This window comes from Leuresthes tenuis, unplaced genomic scaffold (assembly GCF_036924035.1).
Source record: "Leuresthes tenuis unplaced genomic scaffold, fLeuTen1.0.hap1 SCAF_1, whole genome shotgun sequence".
Classification (NCBI taxonomy): Eukaryota; Metazoa; Chordata; class Actinopteri; order Atheriniformes; family Atherinopsidae; genus Leuresthes; species Leuresthes tenuis.
Window position 1 is genome coordinate 17,359,772 of NW_027325355.1, and position 22,283 is coordinate 17,382,054.

Sequence of the window (22,283 nt, forward strand, 5' to 3'; positions counted from 1 at the left end):
TCAAAGTGGGACTCAATTTTAAGATTTTGAACAAGTTTTTTTATTAGGACAAAAAAATAGAAGTCTGACTGAGTACCAACGGTACACCCACAGTATATTCTCCAGTGGAAAATGTATTTACATGTGAAATATAGGCACATGTTGTTCAGAACGTAGAGTAGGTTGCTTCCCACATGTCTAAATGTCCATGAGGACCTCACATTGTCCCTTGGTGTGTCCATCACCCACTTTAGATAAAAACTTATCTAAATCAATGTCATGTTTATCTTGTGCATAAACAACATATATTCCTCAAATTTAAACTATATGTTTACAATCTAAACTGCAAATATATGTACAATTTTTTGTTTTAAAACAAGACTTATTTTGAAAGTCTCTACCGGAAACTGTACCATTGATTCTGTCTACCTTGTCCCTCGCGCTCTTGGCTCAGATACCGATCAGCAAATTGGCAGGACAGCCGAGCTCGAGCGCTCTAAACGCGGGGATGAGTTGTTTCGCGCGGGCGTCTCGAGAGGCGGCACTGGCCAAGAGTTTTGCCAGCACTTTTACAGATTTAGGCAAACGCGCGTCTTAATAACTTGGAAAATATTCGAGGGTTTTAGTGACAGCGTCAAGTTTTAGAAGAAGTGGAGTGTTGTGGTGTCGGACGAGGCCACTCAAAGCTGCCCTGCTGCTGGAAAATGCTCTCGTTGGGACTTCAGCTCCAGCTTCAGACGACAGAAGCGCCTCAAACCGGAGCCGAACGCGCAGGATGTGACCGAGAAGAGACGACAACGACTCGGGCATCACGTTAAGGTTTGTGCCGACGGGCGTGAGTTACAGTTTTTCCCACCATGGAGGAGAAGTTCAACAGACTCATCCTCATCCCCATCGCTGCGGTGCTTTTCTTAATGATTGGCTACCAATATGTGTGCCCGGCGGACAGCAACACCTGCTACTTCAGAAGTGACGACAAGGGGCTTTTCCAGCAGTACACGTCCGGGTTTGAGTTGGTTTACACGGAGCCGGAGGCGGACGAGGACTTCTCCTCCAAAATCCCATCCAAATATAACTTCACGGAGCGGGACCTGGACCGGCACGTCGACTTCAACATCCGAGGGGACGATGTGATGGTGTTCCTCCACATTCAGAAGACGGGTGGAACGACGTTCGGGAGGCACCTGGTGAAAAACATCCAGCTGGAGCAGCCCTGCGACTGCATGCCCGGCCAGAGGAAATGCACCTGCCACCGGCCGGGAAGAGCCGAATCGTGGCTCTTCTCCCGGTTCTCCACGGGCTGGAGCTGCGGGCTGCACGCGGACTGGACGGAGCTGACGAGCTGCGTGCCCGTGGTGATGAACAAGAGGGACAAGAAGAGTGCCCCGAAAAGCAAAAGGTGAGACGTCACCTGCACGCCACGGTTGGGCAGGCACGCGCCCTCTCATAGCAATAGTACTGCGCCAAAAAAAGTAATGTAGAGGGCGGTTTTATTCACTCATTCATTCGTCATCCACGCACTCTCCTTCACTCAGTCTTTCACCCTCATGTTGTTTCAGGGAACCAATAAATAAAAACCGAAGCGAGGCTTATTGGATCAATGACTTGAGTGAATTCTCTGTGATCACAGCTGGGTTTCCTCCTTCTAAAGTAGTTAAAAAATGTTTTTATTCACCCTTTCATGAGCAACTGAGTCGATTTAATTCCCAATAAATCACATCAGGGTCTGTTAAACGCCCAGTTATGAGGATGAGTCCCCCCCCCCCCTCACTTTTGAACCTTACTGTCGGGAACATGCAGACAACAGGCTCAATATTGCCTTCCAAATTTCCCAGATGGCTACCAACTCCTGGGTCAAAGCTAACACGGAACGTGGGCTTTTTCAAGTGTTTGGAGCAGTAATTGTGCCAGATGATATTCCATTTCCAGCAGTCTCGTGCATGAACCAGGGGCACGTGAATGAAAAGAAAACCTGACTGAAGTAAAAAAGTGATGAGGGATCAAAAAATCAGTTTGTGGCTCCCAAATTCAAAATAGTTGAGTTCAGAGAGAGGTACGATGCCGGTGTTTGGGGTACCTTCAGAAGGCCACTTTGAGTGTTTTTTCCTTTTTTTCCAATGTGCTTGCCGATTGTGCTCATTGTGCGGGAACAGATGCTGTCGTATCGCCGTGGCTACCAATAGAAGGGCTTACAGCTCAGCTTTAGCTCAATGTTTAATCCTTCCATCATTTTCTTTATCCATGTGGTGCATTTTAAATCTTGGGGTCAAGAAGTGACACCATAATTAATCGATGTTGGATCGTTCGAATGAAGAGGGACTTTCACAGTATTGTTCAGAGCGAAAAGGAAAAGGGATGAAGGGGAGCTGAGTTATTAGTACATGTGTTATGAGACATTTTGGAGTTCAGATTTGAAGTAACATGGGATCATACTGATTACCACACCCAACAACATGAAGCGACCTTGTTAAAGGAGTAAAAGCAGTGTTGTGGCTCTTTTCCCACATGAAAATCGCTGATAAAGTATTTCAGAAGGATGTCGTTATTGCCATGTAACGCAGCTCGAGTCGACTCTAGCCTACCCAAGAGACACCAGAAGACAGGCCGAGTTCCGATCTGAAGGTCTCTTTCAATTTCCTGTAATTACAGAGCAAGCTAAGTTAAGCTTAAGGGAGTAAATCACTTAAGCAGGACAGGGTCCTCTGAGGTGTGCAGCCTATGTGCTTGAATCCAATTTGGCTCGCAGCTGGTTCAACGAGCAAATCTCCATATGTTACCAGGAGCGTTAAAAGAGGTTGGCGAGGACGGGAAGATCCTTTAAGAATCCCTCGAATCCATTAACTAGCCAAAGTGGCAGTTATCGGACTTAATTTAACACTTTGGAATAGTTACCTCAGGGCCATATCAGCAGTACCAGTCAGTGAACAAGACTCCAGTCAATGCTTAAAAAGAATCTGTACTCATTAACGTTGGCACTTTGCTGGCTGCTATGAGTCGGCTCCACATTTAAAGATGGGTTATGCATTGGTTTACAGCAGTTGAGTGCTAATTATTTCCACAGTCATTATGACCTGCGAGGAGTCTTGTTTCACAGAGCTAATGAGTGCCGAATGAACTCGGGTTGGTGTTGACTAACAGAGGGATGCTTTCAGTGGCTCATCGCTGCATCAGAAAATACCTGATCTCTGCTGGGAGGTCAGAGGTCAGTGCAGCTCCCCAAAGATCCGCCGTCTCTCCCTCAAGGACAAAGCAGTGTCCGTATCTGTTCACCGGGCGCTTATTGTGCCGTTGCAATTAACTGTGCAGTCTCTATCTCGGAAGAAGGTCTGAAATTTGAGCCAAAACCCAACGTGACTCATAACTCGGCTTCTAATTTCAAAATCGGATGAGCTGTGAGTCATAACTCACACAGCAACTATAAATCTGTCGCGCAGAGCTCTGATTTCCCACAGGATAATGTCTGCTTGATTCTCTGTCCGTTGGCCCTTGGAGAGGAAAGATCTGGGAGGCATTACGCGGTACTTATCTGTGTGGCAAAAGGCGAAACGACTGAGTGAAGGCCTCCTGTCATTTTTTCGAAAAAAAAAAAAACCTGCTGAATAAGGACTCCGCGGAGCCATTCTGCGTTGTCACCAGGTCTCATTTTGCAGCTCTGTCAGTCCTGAAAGCCTCTTGTCGTGTCACTTTGGGTGATGCAGCCCCCCCTGTGATGGACTGTGAGGGGCACGTTGATGACAGCACAGCGAGTCAGACTGAGTTTTTCTATGCATGTGTGTGTGTGTGTGTTTGCATTGAAGTGAAGTCATGCTGCAGTTCAGTGACTGTTCCGTCACATCATTTTGCCTCACTCGATTTATTTGCACATCAGCCGCCTTTTTCCCCCTGTTCTTACTGTAAGAGAGCTTTTTTCCAAATATACATAATCCCCATTTATGCTGTAGTCTGTAGCTGATGTTCAGACGTAATCATAAGGAGGAAGCAATAAAGCACTCGAAGCGTTTTTCCTCGTCAGACTGCCGCAGAATATCCAACTGAGGCACGTGTTGTGCTGCACAGCATAAGTGATATACAAATCACTTATAGCAATAGGAGTGCAGACAGTCGGTGATTAAAGATCCAGGGAATAGATGACACCCACACTTAGCTTCAGGCTGCATCCAGCAGTTTGGAGGGAGAGGTAAAAGCCACGCGTATGCTTTTACTCAGACAAATGCAAACCATATTTGTCAGCCATTATAATAGCTAACTGTTATTGATGATAGGTCGTCGTGATGGAGGTAGTTCATGGCACTAAATCTCCATTAGAACAGAAGAAGAGGAGCGCCGGCCACAGCTGAGATCATGGAAAGCGTAGGAAAACGCGATGGACATATGTGTGTCATCTCAGTTTTTATGATGTGAGATTGCTGTTTTACTGTCATTTTAACACCTTGTTGTGTTATGATGTTTTTGGTGCACTTGGTTGCATTTTTATTTCTATTGATACAGCATCTGCCCCACCTCAGTTAAAGGCAGTTTTGTACACATTGTGCCATGCAGCCACTTGGCCTTTCATCCAGTTTTCCCTTCTCATCATATGGTGGCAGCACAGGCTGCATCGTAACTCAGTCGAAGAAGTCATGAGCACGTTTCCCCCATTTTACCTTCACTCCACTGGCTTCCCATACATTGAAGTAGCTGTGCTAACGTAAAATAAACCTTGTGGAGGGAAACCCAACAACAACTGCGGTGGACATCCACCGATCTTCCTCAGGAATATCTGGGATATGATGGCATGTATGGGAAGACAACAGTTGGTATCAGGATTTTTTTTTTTGCCAGCTCAAATCGGAAACAGCGGATGACATTTCCCCTGATGTGCAGTTTAAGGATACCTTGCATTTCCCCTGAAGTCTTCTTCAAAATGGATACTAACGCAAAGGAACAAACTTTTTTGCTCCTTAATAGAGGTTTCTTTGATTATAACAGTTTCCATTAACCTTTTCCTATCCATATCTTCTAAATGCTAAATCAAAAATAGCATTGTTAGCACAGCTAATTAAGCATTTTTCAGTCCCTGGGGAACCACTGTGCTGTATACTGTATGGTTCTACATGGTGCTCTGCAAACACACGTGTACTCGGTGTAGAGTTTCGTCGCCGCCTGCCGGCAGTCTCAAAAATGTGTTGCTTTTTGGTTGAGTTTGGCGCAGACAGCCACATGGGGATACCATCTATCCAATCTTCGATTTTTTTATTTATTTTTTCCCTGCTCTCACAGCCCTGATTCAAGTAAATGGTTCAGTAACTCCCATCAAGCTCTGGAGAGCCAGACCCAGGACCACAACTGAGAAAGCATCAGTGCTTCGACCGCAGACATTCTAATTAAACAACGTTTCAGCATCTGTTTGTTGTTCAAAAAGGTCAAATTATCCATCTTATCAAGGATGAACAAAAAGTCTAAGAAAATACCACAAATATTTGTAGTGGAAGTCATCATGACCCCATTTTTAATGATTCTGAGGTGGCCTAACCAGTAGACTTAATGGCACTGGACGTAATAACTTGTCTTCTGCATTGAGGTGAACTTAAAAATCTTCCCTCTACACGTAATGTAGTGTCTTTTCTCAGTATCCATAATATAATGTCTTTCGCCTGGCTTCTTCTTATGATCTCATCAGGAAAAGATTAATATTTGCACATTTGTTATATGTTGCTGGTATTGCCGGTCTGTTCTGGATACAGACGCACCATCTGCCTGCTTTTAAGCTGCACTTCATAATCACCTTGAAATCACCTCTCTCCTACACATCCCTCCAGTGTGGAAACTAATAACGCCGTCAAATACATAGACTGCAGCACGATATTACAGAAACTTGGCCGAACCTGCGGTGTGTTGGGTGGCAATGTTTCGTATTCCTAATGATGATTTTAGTGCTGCTTTTTTTTGCAGAGGAGAAATCTATTGAAAAGGCATGAGAACGAGAGAGGATGATCCCTGATTCGATCCCCAGCTAACGGGAGAGTTTCAGTTTAGCTAAAGCTCAACTATAAAGATGGATCATTAGAATCGTATGAATAAGACACACCGACAAGCTGATGGTAATGACTTGGATAAAGAGATATGTAGTTAATCTACTATTGAGTTTCTATTTTCCTCCTTTATCCATTTACTCCTCCCTTTACAGAAGCATTCCACCCCCCCTCATTATGTCTAGCAGTTTCCCTCCTTACATGTAAAACCTCACTGAGTAATACATGGCCAGTTCAAGTAGTTTTTAAAAAGGGGAACGAATTGCCAAAGGCTCCTGCAAGGCTTTGCTCGCAGCATGGGACTTACAGCATTCACTTCGCAGCGGGCGACGAAATTGCTGTAAGGCCAGACGTCAAACCTGCTTCGGTTGCCGGGCTGCTCCGCTGCAGCTCAGCAGCAGGCCTCACACTGAGCAGTCAGAGTGTAACCTTATTACTGACCTCATTATTTCAGATTAGGGCAACGAAAAGGCAGGCCGGCCATCGCTCTGTTCATTCAACAGAACCACACACGGTGTGGTTTTAGCTTGTCTTTTGGCACTTTCAGGCTACTGCAGATGACGGCGATAGCACTTAAGGCTTTAAAATGATCAGAAGGTGACTAAGTCTAGTTATCCAACCGTAAGGAAAAGAATTCATGCAAGATTCTCAAAATACAGCTTTGCTGTTAGTTTTTGATCCTAATAACCAATTACAATTACAGTCTTTAAGATTCTCCTCTAAAACGAGCCAAACGACCATATGCATGTAGTATACTTTGACACTTTGACTGATAGTTCCGAAATGCTTTGGGCTTCAAACTGTCCCTTTACTCTCAGCTCCGGCTATGTGCTTACACATTAAGTTATTTCAGGCTTCTGACAACCACACGTTGTCGTTAAAACTCAATGTGACAAGAAGGCTGACAAAAATGTGACCTTCAAGTGAAATCGTATGAACAGCTCCAGATTTCACAGACGTTATTGTGTCAGCTCGCGAACAGAAAATCCCCTCCACACTTTAACACTTCGACTGTGTTTTTAAATGAGAAAACTTTATGACTCTCAAACACCAGCGCAGGAGTCATACTATAACCGAAAGATAAAAATCTTTTTCAAGGCTAATGCATGGATTGGAGGTTAAATTTCTGTGCTTCAAGTACAAAATCTTTTGTTACGCACCGTCCACAGGCCTGAAACTGCCCAGAAGCACCCAGGAGCTACTAAGAGTGCCCAGGAGAGCGCCCAGGAGAGCGCCCAGGAGATACCACAGTTTACAACTTTGGTTTCTAACCCTGCAATTAGTGCACTTTGCTTTATGGCACCGCATCACACACAAACAACTAGATTTAAAACATTTTTGCCATGATTAAAAAGGTCAAATTAAAAAAAAAAGGAGTAAAGAACAAAAGACATCGATGCCATTACAAATTAAAATTGGCAGATGCAGCAAAGAGACCCAAGACAATGCCACTGGAGGAACTTAGGAAGACGAGATAAGATAAAACGAAGGAGCAAGACACAGGACAAATAAAGATTAGACTGGATTTTACTGCTGCAAGGCGCTCATACAGACGCATGCAATTGAGCTTAAATGTTGCTGTTGGTAGGAGATTAGCTCTCTTGTTTTCTCAAGTTTAATTTGAAGCAGTCGGTCTCTCCAGCACCGCAAAGACATTCATGTGTATGGCTGTGCATGTGCGGGGTTCAGGTGGAGGACTGTTTTCACAGCGGTGACGTGACGTCCCACAATCGTAAGGGAAGCCAAAGTCCAGTGAGGCTTCAAGTCCACGTGGACCAAGAGCGAGGTCTGAGTTGAGCCTACACCACGGCGTGCTGACCACGTCACTTTTATTTCAGATTTATGGAACCGCACCGCTCATGTTTGCCTTTTAAGGCTCGACGGCTGTCGTCAGTTCTAACCCTGCTTTGTCGGCGTATAAAAAAATCCGATTGATGTGCTGTTGAGATGAAAACTGAGTGCACGGTCAGTGTCTCTGTTAATTTCCTTTTATGGCCTTATGCCTAATGTGATGTGTTATTAATTTTTCTTTTATGGGTTCACTGGGTAGGATTTTACCAATGCCCCGAAAAAAAAAAACCCCGCTAAGCTAAGATTAACCAAGACAATGAAATAAGCCCTCTTATATATCTAGTTAATCACCTGAAGATATTAACAAAGTTTTCATCATCCATAAAAAGCTTTGTAGACCATGGCTACAGGTAACACTTGCAGCAGGGGATTTGGCTTTCAAGCTTATCAAATACAAATACTTCTCAGCTTTTAGATGTATTCTGTGTTTTGTCTGGGGTGTTTTTGGATCTCACGTTGTAAAAATATCCCACTGAGTGCTGCCTATGTCAGGTTTTAGAGTCTTAATCATCATTTGCCTGGACCGGTGGTGCACTTAAACAAGCTGTGTGGGTGACACCGTGTCCCTATTACACACCATTCTGTCATCCAGATGTGCTCTCAAGTGCGAAACTCTGCTCCAACTAATATAATTCCAGTGTTGCTTGACGTCTGCTGCTTCTTCTGAACAACAAAGAACAATAGAATTCAGCTCGGCCCCTTTGGTTTAATCATGCCAAATGCTCATGTCGTGTGGCGCCATTAACAGTATTGTGCTTTATTTCACACACTTGGTGAGCCCCGACCCAGAAGTGACATTCTCCCTCTTTGAGGGCTATTTCTCGACAACAGAACGGAGACGTGGCTTCGGTAGATTTCTGAGTTTGATTTTGTAGTCTTATGAGTTCTGATCCGTCACTTCTTGTGGGTGGAAAGAGCAGATGTACAGCCCGACAGCAGAGTTTTATTTTAAGAAGAAAGGGTGGATGTACAGATTCTTTGGGGAGATCCAATGATGTAGTCTGATGTTGTGATGTAGGCTGAAGAGGAATAACAAATATTTAGAGTTTATACAGATATATATATATATATATATTTCAATTTCCCATCTCCCCACACAACCCTGGCTTATTTGTGACGGATGCTGCCATGCAAACGGCACCAGATATGTGCAGAAAAGGTGTGGATGGAGGTTTGTATTAGAGCGCCAGCTTGCCAATGACGTCTTTACAAAATCACCTGTTACATGGCGGGACGTATGTAATGGCAGTAGCTGGGGAAATGTTGAGTTAATAGATTAGAAAGGGCCTCCAGCAGGAAGCCGAGTGACCTCTTAACTCCCTTTAGAGGGAGCCAAGCAAAAAGGAAATATTTCCTTAAAAAGTCATTGCTGATAGCAAAATGACTCTGACCCACATTCTCTAAAATTAGCTGTACTGGTAGATATTGAAGTTGTTTTCTTTTACAAAGTTGAGATGATACTAAAGTTAGCTAATAATAAAAAAAACACTGTTAAACTCACTAACGTGGTCTATCTCGACTTCTGGATCCTAAGCTAAGGTAGCTGTTTGTTGCCACCAGTTAGTACCTCTCAGCAAAAAACCCAATGAAAGTATTTCAGAAAATCCTTAATGATTTATAAGATGTTTTAGACATTTAGAGCCTTACTATAATTCAGCCAGGGCCACAGGCCACTTTAGTCAAAAGAAATTACAGCATCCATTTGCAGTCGTTTTTATTTGGCAGTAGGACTGTGTTCTGGGAGCTCCTTGCCCTTCAAAATCAGACGTGGAATGCCTGAGGCGGGGAGAGCAGCAGCAAAGACCCACCAGAGTACAGAACAGAGCGGGCCGAAGGTGGGTTGCACACTGGTTTATAGAGGAGGCATGAAGGTAGGCAGGCTAACGCAACATGAACAAGATGCTGTGCATTAAATAGTTTCCACTAGAGGACATAGGGAAGAATAAGATGAGCAATAAGCTGACGTGGGCTGGTGTTCGGTTTGTGGCAGAAAGCTATGCTCAGTTATTATTTATTTCCAATCAGATTCATTCTCTACCGTTACAAACGGTTTTCTTTCACCAAAAGAGCCATTAATGAGTTTTTTTTGTTAATGTTAGGTTGTATGTTGAACGTATGAGTAGTTAGTGTCTCACCTGCAATAGACGGCTGCCAGAGCGCTCTCAGTTTGGTGAACTGGATATTAAATCTGAAATTTAAAAGACGCACGACATTTCCTTAACCGCGGAACCGTGTGGCAACATGGAGCGTGTTTGCAGATTTAGTTCACGTAATTGTTTTGGATGACCAAAAAAAATTTCTTTTAAAGCTTTAAGCTAAGTCCCTCTGTCAATAAACCCTCTGATTGTCCAAAATGAGAGCGTTCTGACCGCTGTCTTCTGAAGGTAAGACACTGGCTGCTTGGACGTGGACAGCGACATTCGGATATTATCCTGGTTAAGACTCTGCTGTGTAAACATCCTTCTTTTCTGATTACCATAACCCAAAGAAGGTCATATGTAGACATATACGGGACCTTTCGCCGCATCTTGTGACGACTATCAGCGTATCTCTTTGATTTGAGCGTTTTTGAAGAAGGCAAACTCCAAAAATAAAAAGAAGAATGCCTGAATCTTAACTTAAGCTCAGAAATCAGAAGGGGTTGGACTAATGAACAAATAAAGCTGGTCAGATCATAACCTTTAAAGTTGAAATCCAAAAACCAGAAACAGGCATATCGTAAAAGGATTCAAGTTTATTTAAAGCGTTGAGTCTCGATAATGTAAGAAAAAAGGTGATAAAGACATATTTTTATCAAATATTACAACATTAGTAAGTGTAGCCATGTTTATTTGCCTTTTTTTGTAACCAAAATTACTTGGTGAGTTGGGATTTTCGCCTTTGACGTTTCAACTAAACGCCTCCATGCGTTTATTTAAAAATGACTTTTTTGGGCCACATTTCATCCAGATAACTGGTGCACTGGTGATGTAAAGCACCGACAGATCTTCCATATGAATCTTGAGCATGTTTTAAATGAGTCCTGCTCTGTATTTCATGACCGTACGATTATGGTACGAACGAACACTTCTGTCTGTCTCCACGTCTTTGTCGCGCTGCAGCATTATTTAAACGAATGACTCCAAAGCCGCTCCATAATTAAACAGAAGAAAAATTCATTGTTATTGCAGTCCTTCGCCGGAGTGTTAACACGCTAATTAACTGATAATGATTTCTGATACCTTGTTCTGCTGCTTTTAACACTTTCAACAGTTGGAGTGGGAAAACTCCCTTGAAATCCCACAAGTAATTACAGCAAAAGGAGGTCGACGTGAACATGTCTCGGCGTTGGTCGTGTTGCGAAAACATGCAACCAGTGCACAAATATAGAAAAAAAGCTAAATAAGTGCATGGAGACATTTAGGAGAAACATCAAAGGCTGAAATCCCTACTTACCAAATGTAATTTTAGTTAGAAAACAGGCGAACAAACACGACTCTGCTTTCTTTTGTAGTGTTATTTGATAGAATATCGTGTCTTTGTCACCCTTTTCTTGCGTTATTATGATTTAGTCCTTGAGATGAATTTGAATTGATTAATTTAAACCTAGAATCAGCTACATGTCTGTTTCTGGTTGTTGGATTTAAACTTTATTGATTATCATCTATCAACCCACCACAGTTCTGATTTAAATCTCACAGTATGTAGTAGGTTTGTCTCGTATTGATCAAAGAACGCGGTTAATGAAGGGATTTGCACTTTTATGTATCTTAAGGCGACAGAGCTTCCATATATAGGAGCTTAAATATGTTCAAAGAACACGTCTTTGTTTTTTTTTAGGTTGGTTTCAGTGGGGAATTTGTTTATTTTTTGTTGTTTTTTTTTTTTTACAGCTGCATAAAAATCCAGGCCGGAGCGGTTATTTTTCTTTTAAGTTGCTGGATGTACAGCTCCAGGCAAAGCTAAGAAGTAGAATATTTTCAGAACAATCCCTCGCTGGAATGACAGAAACAAAAGTCAAAAGGCCCGGGAAACCGGCAGCGTTCTTATACATCCCACTTTTCCAAGCCCGTTTGAAGACGGTCGCTCATTGTGGATTGTCAGATAAAATAAAAGAGACTGTGTTAAGTCAAAGCTACAAGTGTAGTCTCTGTAGGACGGCGAGCAGTGTCTCGCATCCTTGTGAGAACTGAGGGATATTCAGAGGATCTTGGTAATCTCCACACTTCTTACGCGGATTAGGGGCAGTCTAAGACAGGTTGTATTATACTGCAGAGGGGGGGGGGGGGGTGGAGGAGGAGCAGAGGGGTGTTAATCCAGGCGTCCGGATTTACACGCAAACCTGTGGACTGGATAGGAGAACAGCTTGAGTGTCAAACATTGCAGGCAAAGATCCGTGTCCATCGGATTTCCAAACGCCTCATCTTTTTCTGTTTAATGCTCTCAGTCTTTCAGAAGAATGCATAACAGACGGCTCATGATGCAATTACACTTCTCCTGTTACTACTGAGTCAACCCTATTTTAGTGAGAGAAAAGAGAAAGCAATAGATATACGCCGAGGAGATACAGAAGTTGAAAATTGAAAATGTTTCAAAGCTGCAAATTGATGGAAGTAGCCTTCACACGTTTAAAAAAAAAGAAAAAAAGAAAAGCGGATTGCCTTTCAGAAACATGCTCGGCAGTGTGGGTGGGTAGATGTGACCTTTTCAGAGTGCAGTCTCCCATTTATACTTCCCATGTCTACACTGACCTGGAGGAGCGGCTGGCACGTCACAAAGCCACAAAAGATTAAGATATCAGGCAAAGGTTGAGGCTAAGTTGCTAAAGCGAATAAAGCTGCACACGCGGGCTTGTTTAGCGCCGGGCTGTCCTCGACACCGTGGGTGTATCTTTGATAACCAAAAGCTCTCCGGGAGCTCGGGAGGAAGGTACCTGCAAGAAGATTTTGCCAGTTTTTAACGCTCTGTGTAAATATCAGTTTGTACTTTTGTTTGTACAGTTTGCACAGCATAATTGAATTTAGGTGTGAGTTGGCTCCATCCCCTCCGGTTTGCAGCAAAGACACCCCCAGTCTTCACACCCCTCGCTTGCCCGGACACCACGTCTCTCTGGGAGAGTTCTCGGTTCCCTCGTCTTTGCACCAGCATCCCCGGGGCTTTTCGTTTATCGCCGGAAATAGCATCTCATTTCTGCGACCAGTGCGTATCGCAGTGCAGCACCAGTCCCCTCTCTCATTTCCTCTCTCCTCACACTCTCCCTGTGAATATGTGTTTCTGTACCAGTTGTCAAGCAACGGTACTGTCACCGGCCGACGCTCCGTACAATTGGGTTGTGTTTTTTGAGGAGAAAGTGTGCTGTTGACACATGGATTCAGGCTGAAAACAGTGGACTGCTGCTGTAGTTGTTTCTGTCAGTAAAGCCGCTGAGCATTTCTGGATCATTTTGTCTGTAATTGCCACACAAATATTAAATTAGCGCGAGAAAGAGAATCAGATGAGTGAAAATGGATCCCACTTGACCTCTTGGTCTCCAGACTAATGTGATTAGATTTTCTGGGTGTATATGCAGCTGAGCAGCATTAACTGGTCGTCTTGCTGGCCTTCCCTCTCACGTTTGGAACTGGATTACCCCCGTCTGGCATTCCTCTTTCATTCATTCCATTGTCAAGCCCATTTATTTAACTCTTTCAGACATTGGATTTAGTTTCCAGCTTAAATCCAATGTCTTATTTGTTAGAATATCAGTTATATTAGCATTGAAGCTGTTATGACCAAGTAAGACCAGTTGATTTTGACAGTAAAAAACAAAATAAACTTCCTTCCTTGGGTTCTCTCATGACCCAGAGAGCTTATATCGTAATTACAAAAACAAACAGCCTTTTTTTTAGGCACCGCAGGCGTCACAAACCCAAACATTAGTGAGATAAAAAGATTTGAAAATGGAAAACTTTAAATAGTTTGTATCTGGGGTTGTTATAGTTTGACAGGCTATAATGGGACTCTATGGACTGGGTCACAGGCAGGAACCAGTCCACAAAGTATGTTCAGCTGGGCTGAGAGTGACCGATTCAGTTCATTTTGGTTTATTTATGTGGTGTCAGCGCTTTAGAAATTGTACATTTATTGAACTTAAGAAACATGTTTTGTTTTTTTTATCCTAAGTCCAGTTAAATCTGATTGTAATCCAGTTAATTGTAAATAAATGATAACCCAATTCAGCCTTCATTCATTATACCCCAATTTATTCCAATTTGTGTGTTTATTGACAGTAAAGATGGTTGAGCTGGAAGTCTCTTTATGTTCAAAGAGAGTTTCTCCTCCCACTGTCGTCCACTGCCAGGCTCAAAGTAAAGGATTGAATTGAACTTCAGATTCAATGCAGTCGGGTGGTTTCTTTTGCTAGGCTACTTTCTAATGAACCGACATTGCATGAGTACGATTACAATAAACTGGACGTAATTTGATTGAGTCGAGACATTATTGGATTTAATCAGACTCTATCTAATTGCACTTACACTGAACTCGTTTACTTTCTGTTTCAAGTCTCCGAGATGACTTCTGTTGAGAATTGCCGCTATATCGATAAGATGAATTAAACGAACTAAACGTGGTCTGTTAACTGCACTTTTCTTGATTGGTACTGTGAGGATGGTGAGTTTAAGAGAACACTTTTTTTTTAAATATTCCATATAAAAACTTAGAGTAGGCTATCCAGGCTGGTGCCATGTGCTTTGCAGGGAGCATACAGTATTAGCCAGTGGTTGAGAAGTAACTTTGGTACTTGAGTGCATTATGATCAGCATTGTTCGGTCCCAGTGGGATCTCCTTGAATTCCCTATTTTTAAACTGACAAACAATAAAAGTGGACCCTACCTGGAACCATCTGCCACGAGTGTCTAAAATGAGGGCAATCTACAGGTATTGGTTTGTAAAGACCTCTGCCTTTGATTTGGTTGACAGAAACATGACGGTTGGTAGGGAAGTAGCATTTTTGAGACTACATCGAACCTTAAAGTTGGGGCTTCGGGGCTCAGTGTTTCTAATTTGCTGAGTATACCAAACGCCATTTTTCTAAGAGCCTTTGGTAAAATTGGTTACCTTAGGCACCTGAGGTTTGCAGTTTATGAAACCTTGGCTTTGTAAACCCTAGTTTTGACTTGTGCACAGCTGATACAAAAGGCTTGGAAAGTTTATACTTCATTTGCGGCGCTCATTGGAATAGGATGAAGTTTGAGTTTGAGCATTTAAGTTGTTTTTCAGGAAGGCACCAACCAGAAAGAACGTGATGTGTTTTCAGTTCTTACGGGATGAAATGCAGAAGATTGTTGTCGATCCGCATAGTTTTTGTGTGGGCCGCCTCTTCAGCGGTATAAATAGTTTCCATCAAGGCTTTTATCACCAGTCTGATGGTGTCCTTGATGGTAGTGAGTGAATTAACAAGGCAGATATCGATCTACTGCTGTGAGTTTCCTCTGTGGCTTTTTGATGGTGAGTTAGAGAGTGAGACAATCAGGGAGCGATGGAGAGAGGGCGATCAATATTGTTTGCAGCTTTGCTGTGAGGAGAAAGGTGACAGGCTGCGAGGGAGGCATTGACGAGGCATTGGATTGATCGGAAGCAAAATGCGACAAGTTGGTTTAACTTTAGCTTTTGGAACGATCGCATGTGATCTCACATTAACAGCTCGGTGTTGACAGTGATTTTGCTTGTCTTAGGTAGCAGCAGCTTTCGTACACGTGCATTCGCTCAAATCTCACTTTAAACATCTGATTGTGACTCGGGTCAATCCGATATCTCAACAATGGACATTTTTGAAGTGTTGTAATAAATAAATGCTCTTTCGGTGCTGGCTATCACTTGTTCCAGACTTATAACATATAAGTAGGTCTTGATGTAACTTTTGACACTCATTTAAACTACCGAGACTTGATGATGAGTTTAATAGATTATATTTCAATATAATTTACTGTATCGAATAAAATCATTCGATTTCACCAGTCAGAGGTGGCAAAGGTGAAAATGACTTGCTCTGATAAAGTAGACAAGTTAGCTTTTGTCACTTTTTTGTCGTTATGTAATGTTGGGGATTGCACCAAACTCAATTACTCTGATGCTAAAGCATTAAAACAGATTTTTCCAAGAAGGAACGGGAAAATGTTGCTTAGCTAACGCTATCCCAGAAGCTAGCTGTGTGACTAGCGAGAGTCCAGCTCTCTGCAGTTATTGTTGTTGATTTTTTTTTCTTTAATTTTTTCTTCTAATTACACTTTTTTTGGGCATCATTGAGAGTAATGTCTATTGGCATATAATGTGAACACTCAGTTTGATCAAATATGTCGCTAATGTCTAAAGAAGAAGTAACTGTCCAATACTTGCCCAGCTAGCAACTAGCTAACAAACACATTCATCATCTAAGAATCCTGCCAGGGCACTTAGGGGAGAACAAATGTTGCTTTATGTCAGTTTACGCTGATGACTTCTAACACTTCAAATAAATATTTTGTTCTTTTTTTTTTTCCTAGTGGACTTGTGACTTTAAATTTAAAAAAAAAACTCGAACTTAAACATTTTTCAGCACTTGTACTTGTACTCCAGGTTCTCTAGTTCCTTCCATCAGTCCTAAATACTAAATTTAGTGAGGCATTCTGTTCTGATATTCTCCTGACTGAATGGATCCCCCCTCGAATAGCTATTTTAGTCATTTGGTTTCAAATGAACACAATGAAATTCCAATTTTTCTTCTTTTTTTTCTTCTTAATATATGCTGTTACATGCTTGATCAAAGTGACACTTTGCGTTACCTCCGTGAGAAAACATCAGCCCTGCATCCAACGAGGAATTACTGTTGACCTTCTGAGTGTGACCCCGTCTCTGTCCCTGACACGAGTAAGAGGAGAGCTTTGACATTTGCCGCTCTTTGTCGATAGGTCACGATGAAAGCACAGAAGCAAAAAGCCAGCTTTGCGTGGACTTTTATTGATTTGGCTGTCTTGTGGTTAGCTGTATAGATAGATGATAGGCACAGGAGGAGGACAGGCTGAGCTGTTTTCATGGCAGTACAACAAAGGGCTCTTTTGTGAGCTGCTCATGTGGGTCCATCCATCTAGCGCTGTCCCTTCAACCTAGCAAAGATGGCAGGGTAATTCACTTAGTTTCCACTGTGGATGGCCATTATCTCTGGGTGGTGTGTCTGTCTGCGGGTGTATGTTCTGCTGTGATACCATCATTGCACTCACTTAAGTATATATCATATCTGATTGATATCTACCGTCTGGCTATAATTGCTAAATTGTGGCCCTTTTAAGGCTGTTTGGCTGTGCACTCTTTACTCAGGAACACAATTCCTCACTAAATCAAATTTCTCAGTTTAGCAGCGAAGTGAAATCGTTGACTTTTCGTTGATTCTTTTTTTACATCATACTCAGCAGATTTTTATTTATCACATTCAAGTAAAAACATTGCAAATCTTTCCTAAGTGTAGCTGCATCTATATTGCCCAACCACAAAAGAATATAAAACCATTTCATCCTTTCATGATCGCTTTACTTCCGACAACAAATCTGTTGCTAACAGAACTCACTTCTGTGACTATTAGACAAAAATCAAGTTTGGAGACTGGGCGCATGAAGGAAAAAGATGGAAGAGTAGAGCATAAAGCATGCCAAAGGACGGCTGAATACACCAGAGAGCTGATGAGGGAATTAGGAGCTGGAGTAGAAAAGGTAGGTGAGGTAGAAAAGGGACAACAAACTTGTGAGAAAGACAAGGCGAGCTGTGGATTAAGAGAAGACATTAGGATATGTGAACTAACTGAAAATCATTAGTGGGTAAGGACTTTTCAAGAAGAGGGGAGGGTTTGGGGAAGCTTTCGAAAATCTTAACAAAAACTTGATTTGGTTGGACCTTTATTTGATAAACTACAATTTGATACCAGCAACAGTCAAAAATGAGGACAGAGTATAAAAGATAAAAGATTATTCATGTAACATAGTTTTGGAAGAGTCTGCAATCAGTAAACGTACGGCAACAGGTGAGGGTGTCAGGATTGGGTATAGAAGGTATCCCACCAAAGTTTGGCCTTTGATTTGAAAATTTGATGTGAAGGAGGGTAGATAGAGAAGGGGGATGACATGCAGCAAAGGGCCCGAGCCGGGACTCAAACCTGGGCCAGCTGTGCCTCTTTAAATGGCCGCCCACTCAACCATTTAGGAGGTTTTCCCTCTCAGTTTAGCCAAAAAGAGCTCTTTAATAACTATTAAAAAGGATAACACGTCAGCTTTAGAAATTGTACATTTATTAAACTTAAGAAACACGTTTTTTTTTTTTATCCCTAAAGAGTTCAGTTCATTTCAACCTTCATGTTAACCTGTGACTCTTTCCACCACCTCATTTGGACTGAGTTTTTTTTTTGTGTGTGTCAGACAGATCAAAATCTCTTAATATGAATGCACACATCTGACCAAAATCTGACAAAGTTTAAGCTTTTGAAACCATTTAATGCAGTCGGGGATTGAATCACTCCTGCACATGGCTGTTCAACTACGCCTAGGTGCTCTGCACATGCTCCATCTTTTTTGTAAAAGCAGTAAAGTATTTATTAATACAGCTAAATACCCGATGAAACTGCTGAACGTTGTGACTGAAAATCAACCCATTAAGCTCCTGCATCAGCTTTCAGTGACTTAAAGTGTTTCCAGACTGTCACTCTGCTCTAATAAAATCCAGATTTTACAACCGCAGCATCGTCTGACCAAATTCCCATTCAAGTAACTTAAAAACAACACCTGTGGAGCGAATTTAGTTACGCTTCAATGTACGATGGTCCTCCACAGAGGAAGTTAGAAGGCGGATTGTCTTGAATGACTCTCTGAGTCCACAGTGTTGCAGTCAATACCTCCATTCCCCATGAATTGTGCATGTACATAAGGGCAGTGCTCAAGTTGAATAAATGTAATAGATTTGTAACGTAAAGCAGATCCTACACACTAATGGTCTGATCCTGTTTTATTTTGTGTCCATGATTCAAATCTGAAAATTGTAACTGTTTGGAACTGCCAAAATACATTTCCAAATATACCGCACACCTCCAGGAGAGACAGAGCAGCGAAAATAGAAAAAGGTTTGGAGATGGAGAGTTCTAACTTTACTGAAAAAAAAGCCCCAAAATAAACACTTCATCAGGAGAAATGTGCCAGTAATCGTCTTGGCTCTGCTTTACTCAACGCCAGCAGTCCAAACTCGCTGTCGCACACAAGCCCTCAAAGATAAGGAATAAGGGATCTTATTTTAGGAGCCCATCCAGCCTATTGGAGCGGCCCGTTATCCTCTTGGCCAAATTCAGACCAACAAGGGTTCCCCGCATGGAGAGAAAGTCAACTGCACGCCATCAGGGTAGCATGTGTTAAAACAAGCTGTGAGACCTTCATGTGAGGAGAAAGGAAGTAGAAAAACGGACCATTACTGTCACCGGCTGCAAGAGCCAGTCTTCCAGAAGGATATTGCCATAAAATGTCCTTGAATCTGGGTTCTGTTTGTAGCTGTTGCCGGCAGCAGAGAAATAAAATATACCTTTTCTCCTTTTTCTTTCTTTTTTTCCTGGAGGCTTTTATATGCGTTTGCTGTGCGATCGTAAGGTCACGTTGATCTGTGCACAAGAGGCGACCATTTTCAATTTCCTCTCCATCGGTGCCGTTTTTTTTCTCCTTCCGAAGGACAGAAGAAAAGAAGAAAATCGAAAATCGCTGAATTACTCCTGCCCCTTTCTCATCCAGCTACCTCGGTGTTACGCCGGTCGCCGCCCAGCTCCACAGATACGGGAGAAAGCTGTGTTTGTCAGCTGAAAGGTTTCTGTGCAGCTGGGTTACGGCAGCTTTTTTGAAGCGCAGTTAGCGGCAGATCAGAGCAATCCAGAGACCGGAAAGGTGCTGGAGCTTTAAAAAGAAAAGAAAAAGTCATTACGAGAGGTGGGAAGGAGCAAATTGGTGTGACAGAAGCAAGAATAATTCCACATTTGCAGGATATTAAATTGCATGCATGCTTGGTTTGCGTTTGTTTCTGTGTCATTATTCTCTAACATCCTCAGACACAGTGATGTTTTTCATTCAAACCCTAATCATTTCCTTGAATCTGTGTACTTGGAGCGGTATTTCTTCCCACTCATATTCCTTTTTAAACTGCAGCAGGATATGAAAATGATTTTTTTTTTAAAAAAGGGATATGTAGTTTCATCTTCCCTCACTCTGCTGAAAAGGTGACTCGCCACACAGGTTTCATCAACCTGTGTAGAATTCAGTCGAGGGAGCAGGTTTCTTCAGAGAAACTGAGGCCATTTGAAATGAAATTGGCTTTTTTTTTGTTGTTGCAGAGGTTAAAAAGACAAGGAAACGCCTATAAAGGCGAGCTTTAAATTATTAAGAGCCACTTTCGTCAATAACCTACGTGACAAAAACCTACGTGAGTCACAGAAAGTTCAAGGAGTTGCCTAAATTGTTATAAGGGACTGGTGGAGGGTCATTTCACTTAGGTTCTTGTGCAGTTTTTAACTGGACATGCTCATCGGGTCTTCATGCCCGGCCAGGAAGTTATAATCTTTTAGATATCTGTTCGATTTTGCTCTTAATTGTTGCATGAATTTGATATTATGGGTTCATGAGTTCAGTAGTGCATCAGTTGTTAATCGTAATCAGCATCTTTACGCTTAGCTAATCTTCTTAAAGGGGCTTAATATTTAGCTTAGAAAAGAGTTGAGTCTCTAGAGCTGCTCCAACTTCATATCTCAGAGAGTCATTGGATTAATGGCTTCTCTATTTCTGAAAATGTGCTTAATACAATACTGGGAAAAAGTCTTGAGCCACCCCTCCTTTCTTTATATTTTTGCTTCCAAGGAGCCGGACTTTGTTGACATTTTTTAAAGTGGCCTTGAGTAGGAATAAAGAAATAAGAAAGAAAGACCTGACACGGTTTACAGAGAAATAAGAGGAGGCTGGTTCCAAACTGTGCATTTTAGCCACAAAACCGAAAATCCTTTGAACCTGGTATGATCAGTGGTGTGCTGTTAGTGGGGGACGAAGGCGAGCCGAAGCTGCCTGCGACTACCACAGCCAGCGTCTCCGATTGATGGCAAAGCGACCCTCAGACAGGCGTAGATACCCTCAGACCCTCAATGTGTCCTGCAATTCACATTAGTTCTCGCAGCTAGCTGCGTTCTTCATCGACGCATGAGCCGAGTTGTCACAGTTTGGTTTGGTTGGGGGGGTTGGGGGGAGGGCGTTTGTCCCCCCCTTGTGGCCCAACGCATACTAAAATGCCCTGTTGGGAGCCAAAATGTGTGCTAAACTGCCCTCAAGTGCCCTCTCGCGAGCCAAAGCACGTGTTAAAGTGCCCTCTGCAGTGGTGAGGACGCGCTGTATGGTCATACCACTGGGTGTGATGTGCCTACTGACACCTCATCTTGTGAATCTCTCTGTCTCTGCAGGAATTTCTACTATATCACGATGCTACGCGATCCTGTGTCACGCTACCTCAGTGAGTGGAAGCACGTGCAGCGCGGGGCCACTTGGAAAACCGCCCTCCACATGTGTGACGGCCGCCCTCCCACTCAGGACGAGCTTCCTGCCTGCTACAACGGGGAAGATTGGACGGGCGTGCCGCTGGCAGACTTCATGAACTGCCCCTCTAACCTCGCTAACAACCGGCAGGTCCGCATGCTGGCCGACCTCAACCTCGTGGGCTGCTACAACATGTCCTCCATGAGCGAGCTGGAGCGAGGTCGCGTGCTGCTTGCCAGCGCCAAGGCCAACTTGCGCAACATGGCGTTCTTTGGCCTGACGGAGTTCCAGCGCAAGACGCAGTACCTGTTCGAGAGGACGTTTGGCCTGCGCTTCATCCGGGCCTTCACCCAGATCAACAGCACGCGCGCCGCCAGCGTGGGGATCAGCGAGAAGGTGCGGTGGCGCATCGAGGGCCTGAACGCCCTCGACATGGAGCTGTACGAGTACGCCAAGGAGCTGTTCCTGCGGCGCTACCAGTCCAACCGGCAGAGGCAGCATCAGGAGGAGCGGCTGAGGAGGCGGCAGGAGAGGCAGCGACTGCACAGGACCTACCTGGCTGAGCTGTGGAGACTGGGAGGAGGGGAAGCAGACGAGGAGGAAGTGGAGGAGGACGTGAAGGCGCTACAGGAAGTAGTCACCACAGAGGACTACAGCAGCCAGGTGGTGCGGTGGTGAGGCGAGCAAAGCAAGAACACGGTAGTGACTGATCGCTGGTTGATTTATTGTGCTTTACTTTCTCCATTTCCACCTCCGATGTGACTCGGTCGAAACCACCTGCCCTTATAGCCTCATAGCTCTTTGTTGGACTGCCGAATGGTGTCTTTAATATTTACAGTTGATGTATTCGTCATGACGACATGAACATTTTGTATTTATGTTGTTTGCTGTTTTTTTTTTTATTTTTTATCATGGC

General features: G+C 43.2%; 1 protein-coding gene across 1 annotated transcript; it reads left to right on the forward strand.

Moving 5' to 3' along the window:
- Window positions 1-460: 460 nt before the first annotated feature.
- Window positions 461-22,264, forward strand: LOC140293359 (heparan-sulfate 6-O-sulfotransferase 3-B-like). The gene is made up of 2 exons (XM_072379530.1): window positions 461-1,378; window positions 21,295-22,264. The coding sequence occupies exons 1-2, from the start codon at window positions 837-839 to the stop codon at window positions 22,043-22,045; spliced, it is 1,293 nt and encodes a 430-aa protein (XP_072235631.1). The 5' UTR covers window positions 461-836; the 3' UTR covers window positions 22,046-22,264.
- Window positions 22,265-22,283: the final 19 nt, after the last annotated feature.